Source organism: Apium graveolens, chromosome 6 (genome assembly GCF_009905375.1).
Source record: "Apium graveolens cultivar Ventura chromosome 6, ASM990537v1, whole genome shotgun sequence".
Lineage (NCBI taxonomy): Eukaryota > Viridiplantae > Streptophyta > Magnoliopsida > Apiales > Apiaceae > Apium > Apium graveolens.
In genome coordinates this window covers 269,584,449-269,607,179 of record NC_133652.1, presented here as the reverse complement: position 1 = coordinate 269,607,179, position 22,731 = coordinate 269,584,449, and the positions used below count along the sequence as shown (strand labels likewise).

Sequence of the window (22,731 nt, the reverse complement as noted above, 5' to 3'; positions counted from 1 at the left end):
CGCGGATAATAATTTTGAAATCAAAGCTAGCACGATTCAGATGGTGCAGAATTCAGACCAGTATGGGGGTTCTCCAATGGAAGATCCCAATATGCACATTAAAGATTTCATCGATATCTGTGACACCTTCAAGTTCAATAATGTTTCTGAAGATGCTGTGAAACCGAGACTATTTCCATTCCCTCTGGGGGATAAGGCTAAGAGCTGGTTACACTCTCTACCAGCTGGTTCTATCATTACTTGGGAGGATCTTGCTCAGAAGTTTCTTACTAAATTCTTTCCTATGGTGAAGAGAGCTGCACTCAGGAATGCTCTTACTCGATTTGTGCAGCAATCGGGAGAAACTCTATGTGAAGCTTGGGAGCGCTACAATGAGATGCTTAGAAAGTGTCCTCATCATGGGATGCCTGACTGGATGATTATCAACTGCTTTTATAATGGTTTGGGAGCACAGTCTAGACCCATGCTTGATTCAGCATCAGGTGGAGCCTTATGGGCTAAGAGCTACGATGAAGCTTATATGTTGATTGAACTGATGGCTGCTAATGAATACCAGAACCCTTCTCAGAGACTACCTCAAGGCAAGGTAGGAGGAATTCTGGAGGAAGATGCAGCTACTGCTATAGTTGCTCAGCTTAAGGCTTTAACGATAAAGATCGATTCTCTGGCTAACTATAGAGTTCATCAGAGGACAAGTGTTTGTGAGCTTTGTGCAGGTTCACATGCGACGGAGCAATGCGCTATATCTAGTGAATCAGCTCAGTTTGTGAGCAACTTTCAGAGATCACAGCAACCAATGCCAGACACTTATCATCCTGACAACTGGAATCATCCTAACTTCAGCTGGAGCAACAGTCGTTCCAGCAATTTGGAAACAAGCAGTTTAGTCCTACTGATTTTCAGCAAAAATTTGCACCAAGACAACAACTCCAACTTCAACAACAAACTCATGGAGGTGCAGGTCTATCTTCGAATGAAAAATCTGAACTGGAGGAGTTGCGGCTTATGTGCAAAAATTAGGCTCTTATATGCCAAAGCTAGGCTGTTTCAATCAAGACTTTGGAGAACCAAATTGGGCAAATTGCCAATGCTTTGTTGAATCAACAACCTGGTACACACCCTAGTGACACAGAAGTTCCAGGCAAGAGAGAAGCACGAGAGCAGGTTAATGCAATCACCTTGAGGTCTGGAAAGGTCGTAAACCCTCAAATTCAGCAAGATGACGATTCTGAAGATTCTGTTCAGAATGCAGGTGCGTCTGCACCCTTGCCAACTCCAGAAAATGAGATTGTAGCTCAAAAAGTTGTGCAGAAGGATGCCGATGTGGAAACAAGGAAGAAAAATATGGAACACACTCCTCCTGAGGGTAATACAGGGGAAAACAGATCTATCTTCCACCTTCTTTTCCTAAAAGGCTGCAGAAATAAAAGTTGGATAAACAATTTGCTAAGTTTCCGAAGGTGTTCAAGAAACCTCATATCAACATACCTTTCGCTAAAGCTCTTGAACAGATGCCTAGCTATGTGAAGTTTATGAAAGGTATTCTCTCCAGGAAAATAAAGCTCGATGACTTAGAGATCGTTGCTCTTACGGAGAAATGCAGTGTTGTGCTGCAACAGAAGTTGCCTCCGAAGCTTAAGGATCCTCGAAGCTTCACTATTCCTTGTACCATCAGAAATATGTCCTTCGACAAGTGTTTGTGTGACTTGGGAGCTAGCATTAATCTGATGCCCTTGTCCGTTTTCAAGAAACATGGACTACCTGATCCAAAACCCGTGAACATGTCCTTGCAATTGGCTTATCGGACCATGACTTATCCGCGAGGAGTAGTGGGGGATATCTTGGTCAAGGTGGACAAACTCATCTTCCCTGCTGATTTTGTAATTCTAGACTTTGAGGAGGATAAGAAGATTCCCATTATCTTGGGAAGACCATTCTTGACTACAGACTGAACTATGATTGATATGCAAAAGGAGAGTTTACGATGAAGGTTCAAGATCAGAAGGTCACTTTTAATGTATTCAAGGCAATAAAGTTACCCACATATAAAGAGTAGTGCTTTAAAGTAGAGCGGGTCGACTCTGTCATGAATTTGGAGCTTGAGCAATTGCCAAAGTCAGATCCCTTAGAGAGATCCTTAATAGGGGAATCAGTTATTGAAGATGAAGAACGAGCATATCAACTGCAGGTTGTGAATGCCCCTCCATGGAAGAGGAAGTTGGATATGCCATTCGATTCTCTTGGGTTAGCAGAGCTGAAAATTTCTCAGGAGCGTTTCGAACCCTTGATTGAAGAAGCTCCCACACTTCAGCTCAACCCACTGCCAGTTTACTTGAGTTATGCGTTCTTAGGTGCACCACCCGACAAGGGGTTGAAATATATATATATATATATATGTATATATATATATGATAATCTAAAGGGTGACCGGCCGGTTCCCCACGTGCTTACAGATGATCCCTCACGTGCACCACAGACAGTTGATATGTTTGGTATGGGTGATGCGCAGTATAGAAGGTTGATTCGGCGTATTGAGGCCATGCATGACATCCACCGACATTTTGCTGAAAATTTGACACACGTTCTCGGTACTGTTTTCTGAGACACTGGTGTTGAGGTTGATTGGCCACCTGATCCTCCACCCAAATAGGGTGATCCTTTTTCTTTCAAGTAGGTATGCCATGATTCCTTGCTATTACTTTCACCGAGGACAGTGAAATTTTTAAGTTCGGGGGTGATAGTTAAGGAATATTTGTGTGTGAGTCCATATAGATGCATATTCATGATAGTTTAGTTAATATAGTTTGCATATTTTTCATATAGTTATTTGTTTTTATTTTTATTTTGCGTATTTGTTTTCATGTTAGTATGTTGCATATAGTTGCATTGGCATTATATCATGATCCCTTAGGTTGCTTTTCTGATTAATTTTTGATGTTGATTCGAGTGTAGTGTTGTCGTATTTAAGGAATGTTAAGTCCTAGCGAATTGATTTGCATGCTAGAAACAAGAAAATTTTCACTAAGTCTTATAGGTTGCTTGAGTGCTAGATCATGATTTGTTTATTTGGCGAGGTTTAATCACTTATTTATGTCTAGAATTTATGCTATTCTCTTAGTGATGAAATAACATGGATTTTTATAATTGGAGAAAAACTTGGATATCAATGCTAGTTGTGGCTAGGCGTCAAATGGCTAGTAGCCGACTCATATTTATATGAGTAGTCTAGGGTTGAATGAGATGGAGCGAAACACACTCGTTCAGAAATTGTTGAAAAAAATATAAAAAAACAAGAAAAAAAGAAATAGAAAAAGGAAAAAAAAAGAAAAAAGAAGAAAAAAATATGTGTTATGTGTAATTGATCACGAGTGGGCTCTTTAATGCTCAAGTTATTAAGTTCCAGGGGACTTTGTGCCCAGTGACCTAAGGCTTTTATAGTCTGGAATCCGCTAACCTAACGCTCACTACATGGGTATTATTGCATAAGTCTTTTGTGGACCTCACTCATTGCACGATCAAATAAACATGTGTGTTTTGTTATGTGTTAGCAATAAAAGCTTGAATCCTTGTATAACTCTGATAAAAATGAAGTGTTGTCAGTCATTTTGTGTTTATTGTTTATTCTGTTTATAACCTTGTGATTTTCTTAACGAGAGGTGAGTTATGATTATTGATCTAGTTTCGAGAGTATATCTGTTAAGCAATTGCACACACGCACGTTTCTGGCTTGTGAGTTCATTTGTAGGATTTGGTTGAACTTTGTGCGAACAATTGCATTCTTTGAGATGTTGCTCATTGGTTGGTTAGTTATTATGAGGGGATCATTGCATTCATGTTAGTTGCATTCATGCATTTTTATGTTTCATTCTTTGAGTCTGTTATGCTTGAGGACAAACATCGATTGAAGTTTGGGGGTGTGTTAAGTAGCATTTATGTCCACATAAAATGCTTCGTAAAGACTCGAATTGGTGTTTTGTACTCAAGTTGTTGGTGTATTTGATGCGTTTTTCGTTGTGTTTTACATTTCAGGGCATAATAGGAAGAAGGTCTGTAAATTGCATGATTGATGCTTGGAAGAGTGTTAGGATGGAATTTTGGTTGAGTGCGCGAAGAAGAAACCAGCAAGAGAAGACAAGTGAAGAAGAAAAATCCAGATTTTCCAGAAGCTCAGCGCGGCCACACTACACTTGGGAGCGGCCGCGCCGGACACAGAGCGGCCGCGCCGGATCCCAGGGCGGTCGCGCCAGGACGTTTTCCAGAAATTCTGATTCTAATAGAAGATCGATTTGCTGGGCTTTTGGACGGATTGGGCTGCTATTTAAAGACTCTTTAAAGACGTTTTTCATAACAGAGAGCAAGGAGAAGGCAATGAGAAGACTAATAGCACAAATTCAACGAAGGAGAAGAAAAACTTGTTTTACTTGTGATTCTTTGCTTAAGTTGTAATCTTGGATGCTCATTTTCTTTATTGTTGAACCTAATACTCCTGTTAACGTACTTTGATTATTTATTTAGTTTATAAAGACTTATTTTTATACACCATGCTTTCATCAAAACCCACGATGATGATGAGTTCGGTTATGAACTAATCGTTATCGTGGGGTTCTAACAGATTTACTTATGAATTTCAATAGTTAATTTGTTTCAATATCTTAGTATGTGGAGATTGTATGATATCCTAGTATTGGTTGTGTTTATTCATCTTATGAGCGTAGCGAACTTATAAGATAGTGTGTTAATCTCTATTGAAGCGACAGTGAATATAGAGGTTTAGAACTTGTCATGCTAACATAGGTTCATGTATTTATTATGCATGATTCGTAGGTAATTTTAACCATCTTACTTGCCCTATGTAATCACGATAGATAACTTGCGCATTAAACCATTATGTTGTCAAATTATATAGACATATAGGTCTCAATATAATCGGTGTCTATTCAGATTCCATCTCTTTTGTGGATGTCTGGTAGTAGGGTATTCGTGCAACGATAGTTGACGTTTACTAGTTTCGTGTTATCTGATTAGTTGTCGTCACCATTGCATGCTAAGGTTAAGAACAATGACTTTGAGTGAAGTAGTAATGAAGTTAAAATTACATGTTTGTCTCATATAAGTAAGTCAACCTAAATTCTCTTAGTTAATGCTATTTAGTATAATCTCTTAGTTTTATCAAAACCCAAATTTGTTATTTGTCTTAGCATTGAACGATAACCATATCATTGTTGTATAAGTGCATAAATTGAACTTAACCTAAGCCTGTCTCTGTGGGAACAAACTAGAAAGAATTCTATATTACTTGCAAACGCGTATACTTGCGTGTAATATTAACGCGTGTTTTCGCCCTAATAGCTATACACGTTATACTATGAGTCAACCAAACAATTCAGCACATACTTTCTGATGGATGTAATCAGAGTGCTTCCAAGCATTCACAACATACAGAGTCCGCGTGTTGCTCTCAGCGGTGAGAAATGGTACCTCTTCCTTCAGAAAGTGATCCAGATGCAATGTGGCTGGATAAAAGTGCATCTTTTGCTGTCAACGTTTGAAGTTCATTCTGTTGGACTTCTCAGGTTTATCAACATGTGCAACAGGTACAGCAGGCACCACATGTATGACAGTCGGCACGTACAGTTGTACTACATGTGTATGCACACCAGTAGACACTGCATATATAATCGGAAAAATGAGTCATGTCGATATCTGTCCAAAAGGCACATTAATCTGTCAAATGACAGTGTGTCCCACATGCACATGTCCCGAATGCACATGTCTGGTAGGCGTCTGACTCCCATCAGATACTCCGATCTGTGCGTTAGGGTTAGGCATTTGTTGGTGAACCCCGTCAGGTATAACAACTTAAGCGTTAGGATCAGCCGCACTGTTCATCACGTTGTTCACTGTGTTATTTTCCATGATCTGTTATTTAACAAACAAGCAGAGAGAGATGTATTAGTCACAGATAAAATATAGATAATAGCTTTAAGGTTGTGAACTACAATCTACGATCAATACAAATAATTTATGTGAGTGCGTGCGAATTACAGATGTGTGTAAACCGCGAATAAACAAAAATAGAAGGATATGAACGGATAGGTTCTCAAGTCCAGATGTATAACTTTCTGCTTAAAGCTATCATGACCCTCACCGTATGTGCGAGTCGATAGCCTCCCAGGATAAAACGAGAAGATGATGTTGTTGCGTGAGCCGAGCCTTCAGCGAGCTTGTAATAAGAAAGAAACTATTAGCAGAGAGAGAATTAGGTTTTTTGTATTTGAGAGAGATGAAGCTGCGATTTCAGATCATAAAACCCTATGACCTATAACGATATTATATAGGCCCGAGAAAACATGTGCGGTACTCCTCATAATTATTTAAAACAAAAATGAATCAATTAATATTCGTAACTGATTCAAATTATATATTGTCAAATCAATTCATAATTCGTATTTTCAAAATAAATAACGAATTAATGAATATTTGTTTAAGAGCCCAAACCAATTGAAATATTATATAGAAAAATTAGTCCGTGATTTGATAGCCAAATTTCCTGCTATATTAGTGTCTGCACGTCACACACGTGGCCTTTGCAAGCTTCGAAATAGCTCCGAAATCCCATGATTTGTACCCCTGCGCACACGTAGAGGATGGAGCAACACATTACTAACATATTTGGACACTAGTATAGTATTGTGATATATAAAGTGTTATGATATATAAGGCTATATAAACTCCTTTTCCATATCAATGTAGAACTAAATCTTATTTATGCTCGCAAGGGTTGGCTCAGTTGGTTAAAAAAGGGGATAACTATCCTCGCAGTCACAGGTTCGTATCCCACAGGAGGAGAATTTATGATTATGCCTCCTAAGCTAGAGCATGTCGCTTAAATGCAGTTTATCTTGGTTCACGTGGTTTGCATGCTACTGCATTAGCCAGTGGGGTTTACCCAATGCGCACTTGAAGGATAGTGGCTGCGGGTTCCCTAAGATAAAAAAGAAGCTAATATATAATTTTTTCCACTTTTGAGGTACCATCCTTGAACAAGCATATCTTATCCATCTCTCAATCATTTTGAGTGATTTTAAGTGTTTCGGAAAGCTCTCACGGAGAAGAACGCATTCCAAGCGTCACCCATTACACACACGTAACATTGATTCACTCAAGTGCGACTTAAAATGACTTGACAATGTGAGACTAATAGTCACATTTTCCAATAATATGACATCTCATTATGACTAGAAGGCCCGTGGTCAGTACTCCAAGGGTCGCATGAGTAGAGGGTATACTATGCACAACCAGATAAGGATGAATTATTATGAATGACATTGTATTTAGAAATGCATAAATAGAGGGTATACTATACATGGCCAGATTAAGGATGTATTATTATGAATGCCATGATATTTAGGAATCACACATGCATGTATTTGCAGGACTGCATCATATGTCCTGACCACCAAGGTTCTCTTAATGTATCATTTTATCCCTCTCTCAAATTTTATCTATCAACTTCTTAATGCCCACTATGACAATTCAGATCATCCCGATTATTTTAAAAATATTGTTATACCTATTTATCTTAGTATATACAAAGTTTGTGTAATAAATTAATTTCAATAAATAGAATTTTTATGGCCAATTATAATTAAACTGTCAACTACCAATATTAATCATTGTTGTTGGAGGAATTTCTAACAACGCGAATCGGAGGGTTGATGGAATAAAAGAGCGTAATTGTATGAATATGACTGCTTTTAGGGATTATGGTTTATGAAAATATGGGGGGGGGGGCAGGACTTGGGAGGTGTCTCGATTTGTCTCGTTGTATTGGATACCTTTGCCAAGATGTCTGCATACCAATTTATATTGGATCAAGCCTACGCAGTTCTGTGAAATTTGGGTTTATCCCTAAGAGACTTTAGGGATAAGTTTCGTTAATGTGGTAATTACTGATTTTATCTGATTTAATTTGAGCGTTATGATATTTTCCGTTATTGATTTATTGAGATTGATTCTTTGCTCATTTCGGAGAGAGGATAACTTGGGCCTTAAGTAATTAATTATTAAACATAATTAATAATTAATAAATTATGTGATTATTAGAAAATATTGGCTATGCCAAAATGTGGCATAACAACTACCCCCAGTTTTTAGTGTGGCTTGCTGCAGTGGAGAACTAAACATTCGTCGATCGCTGAAACAATTAGAGTTTAGTACATAACATAGAGCACCTTCGTGCTCAAAATAATTATGCTAATGCACGTGTGAGACCATGCAAGATCCGAAAAAGATACATATTTCCCTTGTTTGTGGCTACGCGAGCACAAATTTATAAAACCATTGTAAATATCATTATTAAGTTGGACCTTGACGTACACACTCTTCAAGATAAATATAGTAGCGGATTGCGAAATAGTATTGTTGAGGTGAACTGCTAGTATTATCCAAATGTAATAAGATTAACAAACATGCCTTCAGCATAAGATAAGGTGGAACTCCCGACCTTCAATCACTTTCCGTACTTGAGATAAGGTGAAACTATCGACCTTCAATCTCTTTCCATACTTGAGATAAGGCGAGTTCGCACCTTCAATCTTTCCATTTGTAATTTTTCTGCCTATCTAGGCATAAGGTGTCAACAATAAACAAGTTCACAATCCATAGTGTATATCCTTCTAAGTGGTTGTCTTAGCTACCCAACTTAGCAATTTCCAATTCACAAGTTTGAAAATATTTTTCAACATATATGTACTACAGCGATAGTATATGCAAAATATTTTAAAATGCAATTCAATATAATAAATATGTCAATTTGAAATTGTCGCGATATTTATTTTTCCCAAAAATAATGCTTTTTCTTAAACATTTTCCCCAAATTATGCATCTCGCATATATAATTTATTTTTTATAAAGATGCAGCTCGTACGATCTTTTAAAAATTCAAACAAATCTTCAAAATAAATATCTCATACGATATTTTTCGAAAAAAAACATTTCTCCCAAATCGGGTCTCACGAGTAATTTTACAATCATAAAAATACGTGACTCTCACTAAATATTTTTATATAAAAAATAATTAAAAACATAATATTCATGCATCAATGACATAACACGCATCGCATAATAATTAATTTACAGAAATAAATCAGCAGAAAAATAAATCTTATCTTTATTTTTCTTCCCCGACCAATTGTGAATTTCTGGTTCCACGGGTTTTGCCCTTCCGTTGTCGTTGAGGATTCTTTCACTTTTGTTTTAATCCTTGCTGGTGCTGGTTCCAGGAATAGGTCGTCCATCCTCGTTCGAATTCTTTATTTAGTTTATTGTTATCACACGAGTCCAACAAGTCCAACTAAAAAACAAGTTTCGTGGTCTTGTTTTTTAGTTCCTTGGCCTTGCCGAGCATACCCGTACATGATATGGTCATGTACTTAACCGAAAATCACGACCTCATCCTCGATTTTTTTTGTGCCACCGCCGCGTCTTTTTGTTCACCGTGAGACTGATTTTGATACTCCGTATTAAACCGGCTGGACTCCGCTCAATTATGTGTTATTATACAGCCATATAGAATAGATGTGCCACGAGTCATTTTTTTTTATTTTTTTTCCACCATCGGTAATACACTGCCGATCTCCCATTATACGGTTAAACCATAAATTCCACATAGTTTTGTAAAATTATTCGTCCTCCTCGAATAATAAACCCCTTCTTCTAGCGCCAAATGTTGTTGGAGAAATTTCGAAACAACGCGAAATCAGAGAGTTGATGGAATAATAAAGCGTAATTGTATGAATATGACTATTTTTTGAGATTAGGGTTTATGAAAATATGGGGGGCTGGACTTGGGAGGTGTCTCGATTCGTCTCGTTGTATTGGATCCTTTTGCCAAGATGCCTGCTAGGGATGACAATCAGGTCGGATCGGGTATTATAGAATCCATATCCAAACCCAAAAATTTTATCCATACCTGAACCCGACCCGAACCCGAAAAATACCCGAAAATGAATACCTGAACCCGATCCATCGGATTTCGGATCGGATCTGGGTATACCCGAAACCCGAATTTTGTTCAATTGGATATTAATACTAGAACCCGAAACTCGAACCTGAACCCGAAATTTAAAAATTTGTATAATTATTGATACTGCAAGTGCTTGGGATCGAACACGCGACCTGTAGAGAAAGAGTTTTAACGTGTTATCTTCAACTACTCCACCATATCATTAATTGTGTTATTATATGTATAACTAATATTTAAAAAATCAACTAAATTGATATCCAGTTTTTTAGATTTATTACTAAAAGATGTTTTGTTAACCTTATAAACCTTATCACATGTTTAAATGATTGAATAATTATATTTCATTAAACTTTATAATTAGTTAATTTTTATCATAAATATAAAAAATATATGTTCTAAAAATTATATAATAATACATATAATGTATATTATATTATAATATATATATTATATAATATTATAATGTATAATATATAAAATTATAATATTATATATATATTTAATATGTATATAATAATTCAGGTTTTTTTTTGGATTTCGGGTTCGGATCGGGTTCAGATAGAATTTCGGATTTCGGATGAGGTTTCGGGCCGGTATACATAATATCCAAATCCAAAAATTTCCCGGTTTAAAAATTAAATCCATATCCAAATCCAAATCCAGAAAATCGTGTTCGGTAAATCCAAAATTTCGGATTTCGGATCGGGTATCCGTCGGATCAGATTATTTTTCCATCCCTAATGCCTGCGTACCAATTTATATTGGATCAAGTCTACACAGTTCTGTGAAACTTGGGCTTATTCCTAAGAGACTTTAGGAATACGTTTCGTTAATGTGGTAATTACTGATTTTATCTGAGCGTTGTGATATCTTACTGATTTGAAGAATATCTTTGAAAGATATTTTCCGTTATTGATTTATTGAGCTTAATTTTTTACTGGTTTCGGAGAGATGATAACTTGGATTTTAAGTAATTAATTATTAAATATAATTAATAATTAATAAATTATGAGATTATTAGAAAATATTGGCTATGCGAAAATGTGGCATAACAATCATTAATCATTATTTTATTCCATAATTTCATGTTTGAAAATTGTAAGTTGCCTAAGGCCAAAAAGTTTAAATTAAAGGGAGGTGGGGTTGTGTTGTATAAACGCGGCTAGATAAAGCGCTCCCACCCTGACAAATTCATCACAATCGAATCAAGATCAAAACCCAACGGCCAGGATCGAAAGGCGTAAAAAACAATGTACAGAACATCTGACAAAAAAACACATCACTCAGATCCATCTTATAAACTCCCCGCCGCCCCCCTCCCACCACCCCTATCAACTTTCTCTCTCTAAAACCCCTAACTAACTTCTAGAGAGAGAAACAACTCAAATCTCACCTCACCGGAAAATGATGTCATCAAACCCTACACCAGCTGCCGGAGAACTAACTCCACAGCAACAACAACAACAGCAACAATGGTTAGCTATGCAACAGCAGTACCAGCAGCAATGGATGGCGATGCAGCAGTACCCGGCTGCTGCTGTCGCTTCGATGGCGATGCAACAACAGCAACATATGATGTATCAGCAGCCTCAGTATATGCCGTATTTTCAGCAACAACATTATCAGCAAGCGAGTCAAGGTCAGATTCAATCGTCCAGTGAGGATAATAAGACGGTTTGGATCGGTGATTTACAGACGTGGATGGATGAGGCGTATCTCCAGTCCTGCTTTGTTCCTACCGGCGAGGTTGTTTTACATAATTTTATTCATTTGTCGAGATTATGTTCGATTAATTGTGTTTAGATTGCTCAGCTGATTAGTTTTTTTGGAATAAGAATGTTTGACTTTGACTCGTTAAGTTAGAAATTTATGAAATTGAGCTAATTAATACTCGTGTAGCTAATTTATACTCAGTAGTTTTTGTTAGAATAAGAATGTTTGATTTTGACTCGTTAAGTTAGAAATTTATGAAATTGAGCTAATTTGTACTCGTTTAGCTGAAGCTGTATCTTTTTAGAAGTTCTAATTCGTATAATGTAGGATTGCGCTACTTGAAATGGTGAATGACTTATATTTTCATTATGTAGTATGTGTATATTAGGATTTAGAAGTTATTATAGATATTTATCTATGTGTTAGAAGAGAGAGAAGGTTGAACTGTTTGGTGATGAATAACGAAAGATACACTTTACATTGTTTGGTCTTTGTAAAAGCTCGATTTTTACACTCTTTGGTCTTTGTAAAAGCTCAATTCTTTTAAGTAAAATAGATTGTGCTTCAGTGCATTAGAATCAATTTGAGCTGAAATCTTACAACCCTAGAATGGTATACATGATAGTCCCTAGGGCTGGAAGCAGAATTAACCTCATCCTCAACTTTAGAAACTTGATTCTGATTAGTGCTGCTAAATAGAAACTCGAAGATTCCTCAACACATAACTGAATAAGCCTCGTTAGAAAACCAGCTAATGCTTAAATCTAGATTTCGTTTATATTTAGTTCTTGCATAGAACAATGCACTCCTTTCTTTCTGATTACTAGTTGTTTCCAACTTTCCAAGACCATATTTGGGTATGGGTGAATTGTGGACAATAAAATTAAATCTTTGTTTTTCAACATTAAATTTAGCATAGACAGTGCAGTTAATAATTCTGCCTTTCAATCAAAAAGGTTACATTTATGTTGGAGAAATTACAAGCAAAGTGACATGCCATGTACCTATATTTGTGCAAGTGCGTTGGTTTACTGATTGTATAGTGCCAAATAAAAAAAATAGTGAAGAGTATGTACACTTATCGTGTTGCTTCGTTCACTCATATCGAGGATAATATCCGTTGACATCTTTTTTTCGTCTTACTAATAAAATTGGAGTATCCATTTTGCACCTTTTATATGTTAGCACGGTGACACTTTTCCTTATGCATACTGATTTCTATCAGAGATTAAATGTGAGGAATGTTTACCTTCAGTAATATATTTGTGCCTATTTCGAAAGAGATGAGCACCTGGTACATAGAGACTCATCGTGTTCACTAACTTGGAACTATTGAATTTTGGGCTTTACACATAATGGCTGATGAAATTTTCAAGTAATACAGTTTCACATTGCAGTCTACTGTATTTTTTCTTGACGCTGTAACATATTAGCCTCTTTTATATCAAGCATCTGTTTTCACTTTGCAATACCTGAAATGAATTGCCTGTTGATTTCCTTTTATGGTCATGTTTCTATATTTAAAATGTATTCATCTGTATCTGTATATGTTACTCTGTAATTGAACACAGACATGTCCGTTTGTACTCCACTATATGAAACTGAATTTTGGTTCCTTCACAAAAGCAGGCTGTATCAGTAAAGCTTATTCGCAATAAGCATACCGGTCAGTCCGAGAGATTCGGATTCATCGAGTTCCAATCTCATGCAGCAGCGGAGAAGATCTTACAAAGCTACAATGGCACATTAATGCCTAGTACAGATCAAGCATTTCGGCTGAACTGGGCAACCTTTAGCACGGGCGAAAGGCGTCAAGATGCTGGTTCCGATCAATCTATATTTGTAGGCGATTTGGCTTCTGATGTTACTGATACATTATTGCATGAAACTTTTGCCAGTAGATACTCATCAGTTAGGGGTGCAAAAGTTGTAGTTGATACAAACACCGGTAGATCAAAAGGTTATGGCTTTGTTAGGTTTGGAGATGAAAATGAGAGGTTGAGGGCCATGACTGAAATGAATGGGCAGTATTGCTCTAGCAGGCCCATGCGCATAGGTGTTGCAACCCCCAAAAAACCGTCAACAACGCAGCAACAGTACTCTTCACAAGGTGATTAATAAGTTCTCTATTCTAGTGTTTTAGTTTTTCATCAAGTCATTTTAAACCTAATTTAACTTTCTTCTTGTTTCCGAATCATGAAGGTCCTGCCTTCTTTTTAAAATTCATTATACGCTTTTCAGTATATTAAATTTTTTAAGTTGATAGAGCTGATGTGTAAGGATTTGAAGGCATGACCTTGGTTAGGGTGGGGAAGGGGGGATAGCCTTCTCCCTGCTTTATTAGGCTATCCCTAAATCCTGGAATGGTCATGCTTTCAACTAATAAGAATTAGCTTCAAGGCCGTCGTGTTTCCTGTCTGTAGGCAACATTTTCCATGCTGATTTTTTTCTTTGATTACCTGTGATAAACACATGAGATAGTGTGGAAGGGGAATAACTTTGCTATTAGCTATTTCTGGATCCTTGGAGGTCTAGCCTTTAACTGTTAAGAATCAGCATCCAGGCTGTCCTTTTTTCACATGTTTAGGAAATATTTTTCATATTGATTCTAATTTGTTGGTTAGCTGTGATATTGGCCGGTGGTGCTGCTGCTGCAAATGGTGCTCTCACTCAAGGCTCCCAGTCTGACGGTGATACATCTAACACAACCGTGAGTCTTGCTTTCCCTTGGTGAGTTTGATTATGTTTTATCCTACTTTACTAACCGATGTCTTGCAGGTATTTGTGGGCGGGCTTGATTCTGAAGTAGGTGATGAAGAACTCAAACATACCTTTTCCCAATTCGGCGAGGTTATTTCAGTAAAAATACCAATTGGGAAAGGATGTGGTTTTGTGCAATTTGCTGATAGGTATTCCCTCTACAATTTAAAGACTTTTATTTATTGATAGTGATGATCAGCAGTCTTTACAACATTACAAAGTCCTTTGTTTACAGACTATTTATGTATCTTGAATTTGCAAACATAGAAATTGATGTATCTGGGGCCACAATTCAAATTGTTTTGTTACGTTCAAAGAAGAAGATATTAATGACATAGAAAAGGTATCCTGTATCTGATAACCTTGGAATAATCCTGTTCTTCCTGTCTTCTGTATGCAGAACTAGTGCTGAGGTCTCGATTGAACAGCTAAACGGCACAGTTATCGGCAAGCAGACAGTTCGTCTATCTTGGGGTCGCAGTCCTGGGAACAAGCAGGTAGGATCTGTTGATTTATTGATCAACTGTCAGTTTACATATATGACCATCATTAATAATTTAATGGCACATCTGACCTGAGCTATGTGAAAAGAAAATGGCAAGGACTTCTTATTTAATATAGTCCATATCGCAGTTGCTGCAAGCAATTCACATAAATTATACAAAAATAGCTTTAAAAAGTCTATTTCGATATTTAGGTAAAAAAAAAAGAGAAAGAGAACTTCAATTTCTACATAAAATTATATTTAGCAAAATAAAAAAAGAGAAAGAGAACTTCAACTTCTACTGTAAAATGAGATGTTCGTATATTAATATTGAAAATCTCTCCTTTTTTCTTCCCACTCTGAATCATATAGGCCTTTTAAAATTTTTTAACGTATTATTGGAAATCTGTTGTATTTTTAATGTATGATCCGTCTCTTAGGAATTTATGAAAATATCACACTGTTGAACCTGGCCTCAATATTGTAGGTTTTGGACTTGAAACCATCGTGCTTAAATGATTTTCAACATTGTTCAAGTTGCTCTCTGTTTTATAATTTTTTTCCCATATATTTTGGCAGTTTAGAGGTGAATCGGGTAATCAATGGAATGGGAACTCTTATGGGAAGCAAGGTTACAACGGGCATCAGGATCCCAACGGTTATGGTGCTGCTGCTACAGCTTACGGGGCATCAGCAAATGGGTATGGAAATCAATAGCAGCCTGTAAGTTCATATCAGGATCCCAACGGTTATGGTGCTGCTGCTACAGCTTACGGGGCATCAGCAAATGGGCATGGAAATCAATAGCAGCCTGTAAGTTCATATTCGGTCGGTGGAACCAGTTTGTGAGATCAAACATACAATGAAGGGCCTTGAGGCTCGCTGGACATGTTTTTAAACTAAAAATGTACTATGCTAAATTTTGTAGCTGGATGTAGTTTGATATATGATTTGCTAGTATGCTATTATGATTTAAATTTATGATTGAAGACATAGGCTTAGGTTTTTTGGGAATGAGGTTTTTTTAAAACATATTTTTTCAACATTGGATAAAGATTCATGACTTTGGGCAATGGGAGGGGAGGGATGTAAACTTGTCATCTAAACTGTAAAGTTTGATTAGAATGACTTGGGCAATGAGAAGAATGATAGTTATACCAAATATTGGCAGACTTCATGCCCTCTATTAATCCTTGGAACATTAGGGCTGTCTTTGTTATTTCTTTGATACTTTGCAAGTCAAGTCATAAATATTGTGACTTGTTATTTTCCTCCTTTATCTGAACTTATTACTTTCTTCTCCCGTTATACTTAAACATTTTTTTCTGTCATCATTTCATGGAAAGGGGCATTACCGGTTAGATAAAGTAGGGTTAAGTATAGCCACTAGATTTTCTTTCGGATAGTAATTGAAAGCCAGAGAAGAGTCGCAGTTTTACTAAAGTTGATACACATTTGTTAGTAATAGTAATTGTAGCGGGCTCTTGATAGATGATATGTTCACCCCCTTGAACTTTTAATTCTAATACCAAAAAAAAAATAGAACCAATTTTGCCACTTTGATTATGCTCCGGTCTATTAAATTCAGTGGTTAAGAGATAAAACAATGTCATTGTCAATCGTCATTTTAAATCAATACGCACAGGATTTGGAATAGAGTCACAAGCATCGTATGAGTTACATAAATATGACTGACAGGTAATTAATTTCATCCATATATGTGATAAACGTTCATTCTTGCACTGTTGTGCATAAATTATACGTTTGTTAGTTTGTATATATACAAACACAAATCCTCATATGTGCGGTGTGCCTCAACATATCAAATTTTCTCATTTACACATCCCTTCACCTATAACGTGATCAACCGAAAAATAACAAGATTTATGGAAGTAATAATACCGTCGGCAACCACCGGCATCGGAGTTTTGGACTTGGCCAGTAAATATTCATCTCCATGCCCAAGTTCCAGAGCAGAAGCTTACAATAATAGTGGAGAGCTTGCCTTCTGTTCTAGTTCGGCATCTATTTCTGCAGATGTGCTCTTTGATGGAGGGATCAAGCCTTTAAAGCTACTTTCTCGTTCTCAATATCAACAGAATGCAAGTACTTTCCCAGAATCTCCTCGTTCACCTAAACGAATGCTGACAAGAGCTGTTTTAATGGCGTCACGACATAGGAAGAGAAATGATAATGATCATCCATTTTTCACAAAAGCAAAGCAAGAACAAGAAGAAACGTCCTATTTGACTCTATTCAAATTGGTATCAAAACGAAATCTCGTTAAACAAAGCTCAATAGACAGATTTCAAGTCTAAGCTCGAGTTCAAGATCTTCTAGCAAATGGAAGTTTTCAGAATTTTTGGTGTTCCGAGGCTCGTCCAACAAGGAGATTGTGACAAATAAGGACGATTGTGCGTTTACAATGACACAAGTCAGGGCCGTTGAGAGGAGGCATGTTTATTATATAGTGTCTTCAATGAGAGGATTAGCGTCTTCTGCTGATGAATTGTAAGAATCACAGGGTAGCAATCACTCCCTCAGTCCCCTTACATTGCTTTTTAATATTTGTTTAAAGTATACTTTTATATTATTATTATTTTTTTAAAATTTGAAAAGAAAGTTTCATGTTTAAATTTTTATTAAAAAAAATATTATGAAACTATAATTTATTGAAGTCTCATAATACGTGTAAACATTGTACGTAAACTATTCAGCTGGGAGGAGGGAATAACTACCAAGTCAGATGGGAAGGAAACTTTTTCAAATTTCAAATCTACACTGTTTTTTAACTACAGTTCAAATCTAACAATGATTTTTCTGGATTTCTAATTTTCGTTGGGGAAGTTTATGTTAGCTTCAAAAATTGCGAACAATATGCAGAGCCGTGCTAAGTATCCTACAAGGGGCACATTTTTGATGCATGTGTGTAAATATATTTTGTTTTCAAAAAATTAAAATAAGAATAATTGTCTTTTCGAGCAAAAATGTCAAATGGAATAAAGGTTAGAAAATATAAAATGTTAGTAACTATAAATTATTATCTTGAGCAGAATAAAAAAATATATTATATTAACCTTAAATATTTAATTAAGTAAAAAAACATTTAGAAAAAATAAATTAATAACGAAAGTATGTAATACTTAGTTTAGACTATTTTTTTTTTGAAATACTTAGTTTAGACTATTAGTGTTAACGAACATTTGTCCAATACTTTTATAATATGAAGACGTGGAATGAATACGTGGGATGACTCTTAGCTTTTTGAATGGAGCGTTTGACAACATGAGCAGAATGATCATATAATCACATTATATCTTATTATATCCTTATATCTATACTATATATCTATCTATACTATGTTATAATAAACGAGACATTAAAAATTTGGTAGTCGGTCGGTCGATACTTATTAAAATTACTTAATTAAACTTACTTCATTATTCTAATTCTAATTATTGGGTCGATCAATTCTAATTTTAATTGATATTGAAGTCAACTTCCTCTATTACTTTATCAATTTCAATTCTATTTTATATCGAACTCTATATAATTATAATTTATATTAAATTTAATTTAATGTGACTCGGGCTAAGATAAAATAATAATACTATCAACCCTTCTAAAAAAATTATACTAATGAAATTGGATAAACAAAATAATATATTTTATTTATCCAGGATAAAAAAATACATTATACAATTGATTCAGACTAACACAAAACTAAAATAAAAATACAATTTGACCAATAAAAAAAACATATATACTAATTATTCAGTCTAAAATATATTTATCTTATTCATCCGGACTTAAAAAAAAATTTAAAATTAAACTAAAAATAATTAGTTTGATTTGGTCGGTGTATTCGGCATCAGGCTAAAATAAAATAATGTAAATCGCTGATCCGAGATAAATCAAATTAATATTAGACTGAGTATAATTCGTATCCTATTCATGTTAAATAAAAAATCAAATTTTATTTAGAACATAAATATTTTTTTAATACACTTAGAATTATCAATAAAACTATATCGTTCAATAAATAATATTGCCTTTTTCAAACATCTTTTATAGAATTATAGTTAATCAACTAAGTAATCACCATGCAAAAATAATATTTTTTTAAGGTTCCAACATAATGGAGGCACTATATTTTGACCTTCAGTAAAATAATAATTTCATTATAATAATATTTCCCCATACCAATATTATCACTTTAAATAAGTTTAAATATTCTAAAAAGTTATATATATATATATATATATATATATATATTTACTTATATAATAATTATGGAATCATATCATTTAAAATTTTAAACGAACAAAGTTAAGAATTGAATTCAAGTATTTGTTTTTAAAATTATGTAATATTAAAAAAAATGTGCAGTCCATGCATCGCACGGGTTTTAAACTAGTATTATATAATATGCATAAGGGAGATCTTATTCAAATATTTGGTAGTTATAGTCTCTCTATCGCCAAAAAAATCTCAACCGTTGGATCATAAAAAAATGTTATCTTAGCCGTTAAATTATAAAATTAGATATAATAATTATAATATAAATACATTCACTCATAGTTCTTTACAAAGTTTTCTATAACCAATGATAAATAGATATTCTAAATTTAATAGAATAAAAGATTTAAACTAAAAAGTAGGCATTCTAAAACAAATAGAATAATAAGACAAAATTTGTAATTATTATTTTCTTCAATTTCTGGATAATATTTGTTGATTTTTTTTAAACCATCAATGTATTAAATATAACTTCATAAATTTCACGTGCTTATAAAATCGTCAAAATCTAATTATATTCTTATATATAGTAAGCGTAACATACTTTTTATACAAAACTTTGATCATATATCGTCAAAATAATTTCAATCGTTGATTTTGTATAATTAAAAATAAACGATTAAAATTATATTTTACTAGAATAAGTGTATTCTTAATACAGTCATAAATAAAAAAATAATTACATTGTTCTACTACTATTCAAACACCAATTGCGATATCCTGTTATAATACAATCCTAAATAGAATATGATTAGAAATTTAACAAATCATAAATCATAAATATAAGATGATTACATTATTCTACTACTATTTAAACACTAAAATATGAAGATGAAATATGATTAGATATTTTACTATATATAGCTACAGTAATTTAAATCTACATCCGTATATTTCTCAATATTTGTATATTTATTGCAATAAAATTATAACAAATTACCAAAAATAAAAACAATAATGCAACATCATAAATAACGTGTATACTAAAAAAATTAAAAAAATAATTAAAAATCGTGCATCGCATGGGTTATAAACTAGTATATGACGAAAATCTGAAAATGGATTCAGGGGCACTTTCCCATTTCAACCCACGTTTTGTTCTCAATTCTTCACGTTTTCATTACGTAAATGTTGTGATGTTTTGATTTTGGCTATAATTATTTATTTTTAGTAATTTATATTTAAATTTTTTGTTATAAATTTTGTCTTTTAAATTTTATATTCATGTATTAAATTATTTTATTAAAATTTTTGATTTTTTTTAGAAAAATGATAACTTATATGATATTTTTTACCAAACACATCACCAACTTTTAATTAAAATTATCTAAACGCCTAAATCACTCATAAGTAATAATTACAACTTTTAAGTAAAATTATCCAAACACGTAAATAACTAATAAATTATGATATTCATATCACTTGTATTACACTTTTCAACTTAAAGTTATAAGTTACATTTTTTAAGAAATCTCAAACAGGTCCTTAGATCCAAGACCATCACTGATAGCCATGGTAAATAACGGAAATATTTAACGTTCTCACTTTAACACAAAAAACATGTTTGGTGTTGTTAAATGAAATTATGAAATTTTGGTTCCACTCGAGATATCCGCTGGTAAGTATTTTCCCACTCCAGGACAGTTGCTTCAGGTACCTTTTCTTCACCAATTGATGGTGTCCACAAGTCCTTATCTTCATCCACGAGGGACCAGGTAACTTCTTCTGGTGGACATTCAGAATCGAAACTGCATGCAGTTTCCTTCTTCTCAGTGCCTGTCTTTTTGGAAGGCTGCAAAATGTAAGGAAATTAATATATTGAACAAAAGTTCCTTCCACGACATATATAATCGAATGAAAAAAAATTATTGCCTCACCTTTGCGTTGTCATCAGATTTTGATTTATTTTGACTTCCTGTATTTAAGTAGCGTTCGACGGCAATCTTAGACCGGAACCTTTGGCCTGTTATTGGCTCTATATAATACTGCAAAAACACAATTTAAGATATAGACAACTTTTACAGGAAACTTACAATTCTTAAACATATTGTATATGATATACAACAAGAGTATATATATAGTTTTATTTATAGATTTATATGTAAATGCAAATCTCCCCGAGCGGGCTGTTTTATAATTGGATTTGGTTCTTAATTCAGAAGGATTTTATATTTGGATTTGGTTCTTAATGGGAGTTGGTCCATATTGGGACAATCTTACATTATTTTTTTTAATAAAATTACAAGTTTATTTTATCTGAAATTAAAGCATATACATAATAATCAGTTCGCCTCCGAGTGAACCGCCAGCACAGCTAGCCAATATCAAATTAATTCACGTTATGAATCTTTATTTTTCTTCTCCATCTCACTCAATCTCAACACGAATATCAAGTGAGAATCAGTAAAAGTAATTTAAAAATCTCCAGAGTCCTCAAATTTACACATCCCTTGATAGGTTTATACTATTTCAAAATTATTAATCTCTTTATTTTAATCTCATACGGTTTCCTGAATAATTTTATATTCATCCGAATACATATACATATATGAAATTAGATATTGTGTTGAATGCTAAAGACCCTTTATTAATTTATTTAGGAAATATTACTTTATTTTGGAAGATTTCATTATCCACATTCGATTTTGTTGTACATAACCCAAATGAATTAAGTGTTAAGTATGTGCCTGTGTGGGAATTCGTGTAAAATTACTATTTTATATCAATGATCTTGAACCACTAAAAATGTGTAATAACTCATTAAAATACGCTTTGAAGACGCGTTTGTAAAGCACAAAAAGTTAAAATAACTTATGATCCAATTCCTTGTTCAGCACTACCAAATTCATGCTTACCATTTTAATTACTTTTAACTATCAATCAACTTTAATTATGTTGAACATTTCATTATTATTATTAATTTTTTTTCTCTTAAAGCATTCTCGAATTTGCCGTTCATAATTCTACGAGACAACCTAATTTTTGTACCGTACATGCCCGAATCTCAACAATTAATATTTAATAAAAATAAAACAACAATCAAACACATCAATTAAGATAATTTTATATAACATTCCATTTAACACTGCAATCAAATCGACAAATCGTACCTTATCAACAGTTCCGGCAGTAGATCCCTTAGCCCGGGTTTTGGAAATGATCGTCCAGCCCGCAGGCAACCAAACGGGAGTTTCTTCTCCGTCCTCACTTGCTTTTCTGGCCCGCTTCGCCTCAGTGCCCTTAGAACTACCTTCAGAAACAATTAAATCGCCGGTTCCCAGAAGCGGTATAGAGTCAGGTATGGCTTTCGGGTCAGATCTGGGCAACGGGGTCATGATGCACGATAGAATTATAAAAAAGATCATTATACGAATCGCAAGAATACAATTACAATTAATCCCAAAGTGTATAATAAAAATTTAGTAATATGTGAGGGATTACGTGCTTA

At 34.4% G+C, this 22,731-nt stretch overlaps 2 protein-coding genes and 1 non-coding gene across 5 annotated transcripts; 1 reads left to right on the top strand and 2 right to left on the bottom strand.

Annotated features, from left to right (window-relative positions):
• Positions 1–298: 298 nt before the first annotated feature.
• LOC141669955 (small nucleolar RNA R71) lies at positions 299–405 on the bottom strand. The gene has a single exon (XR_012554208.1). It is a non-coding gene; the product is annotated as a small nucleolar RNA R71 (small nucleolar RNA).
• A 10,874-nt stretch (positions 406–11,279) lies between these two features.
• LOC141667449 (polyadenylate-binding protein RBP47-like) lies at positions 11,280–15,998 on the top strand. 3 transcript variants are annotated; one of them, XM_074473951.1, is made up of 6 exons: positions 11,280–11,773; positions 13,370–13,850; positions 14,365–14,450; positions 14,519–14,649; positions 14,901–14,997; positions 15,569–15,757. In XM_074473951.1, exons 1-6 carry the CDS (start codon positions 11,432–11,434, stop codon positions 15,572–15,574), a joined length of 1,143 nt encoding a protein of 380 aa, XP_074330052.1. In that variant the 5' UTR covers positions 11,280–11,431; the 3' UTR covers positions 15,575–15,757. The 3 variants fall into 3 exon arrangements, with proteins under 3 accessions (XP_074330052.1, XP_074330051.1, XP_074330050.1); XM_074473950.1 differs by having other exon boundaries at positions 11,291–11,773; positions 14,416–14,450; positions 15,564–15,998; XM_074473949.1 differs by having other exon boundaries at positions 11,293–11,773; positions 15,564–15,998.
• A 4,858-nt stretch (positions 15,999–20,856) lies between these two features.
• LOC141666021 (methyl-CpG-binding domain-containing protein 5-like) lies at positions 20,857–22,676 on the bottom strand. Its single transcript, XM_074472008.1, has 3 exons — positions 22,394–22,676; positions 21,161–21,268; positions 20,857–21,075 (listed from the first exon to the last, which is right to left on the bottom strand). The coding sequence occupies exons 1-3, from the start codon at positions 22,646–22,648 to the stop codon at positions 20,857–20,859; spliced, it is 582 nt and encodes a 193-aa protein (XP_074328109.1). The 5' UTR covers positions 22,649–22,676.
• Positions 22,677–22,731: the final 55 nt, after the last annotated feature.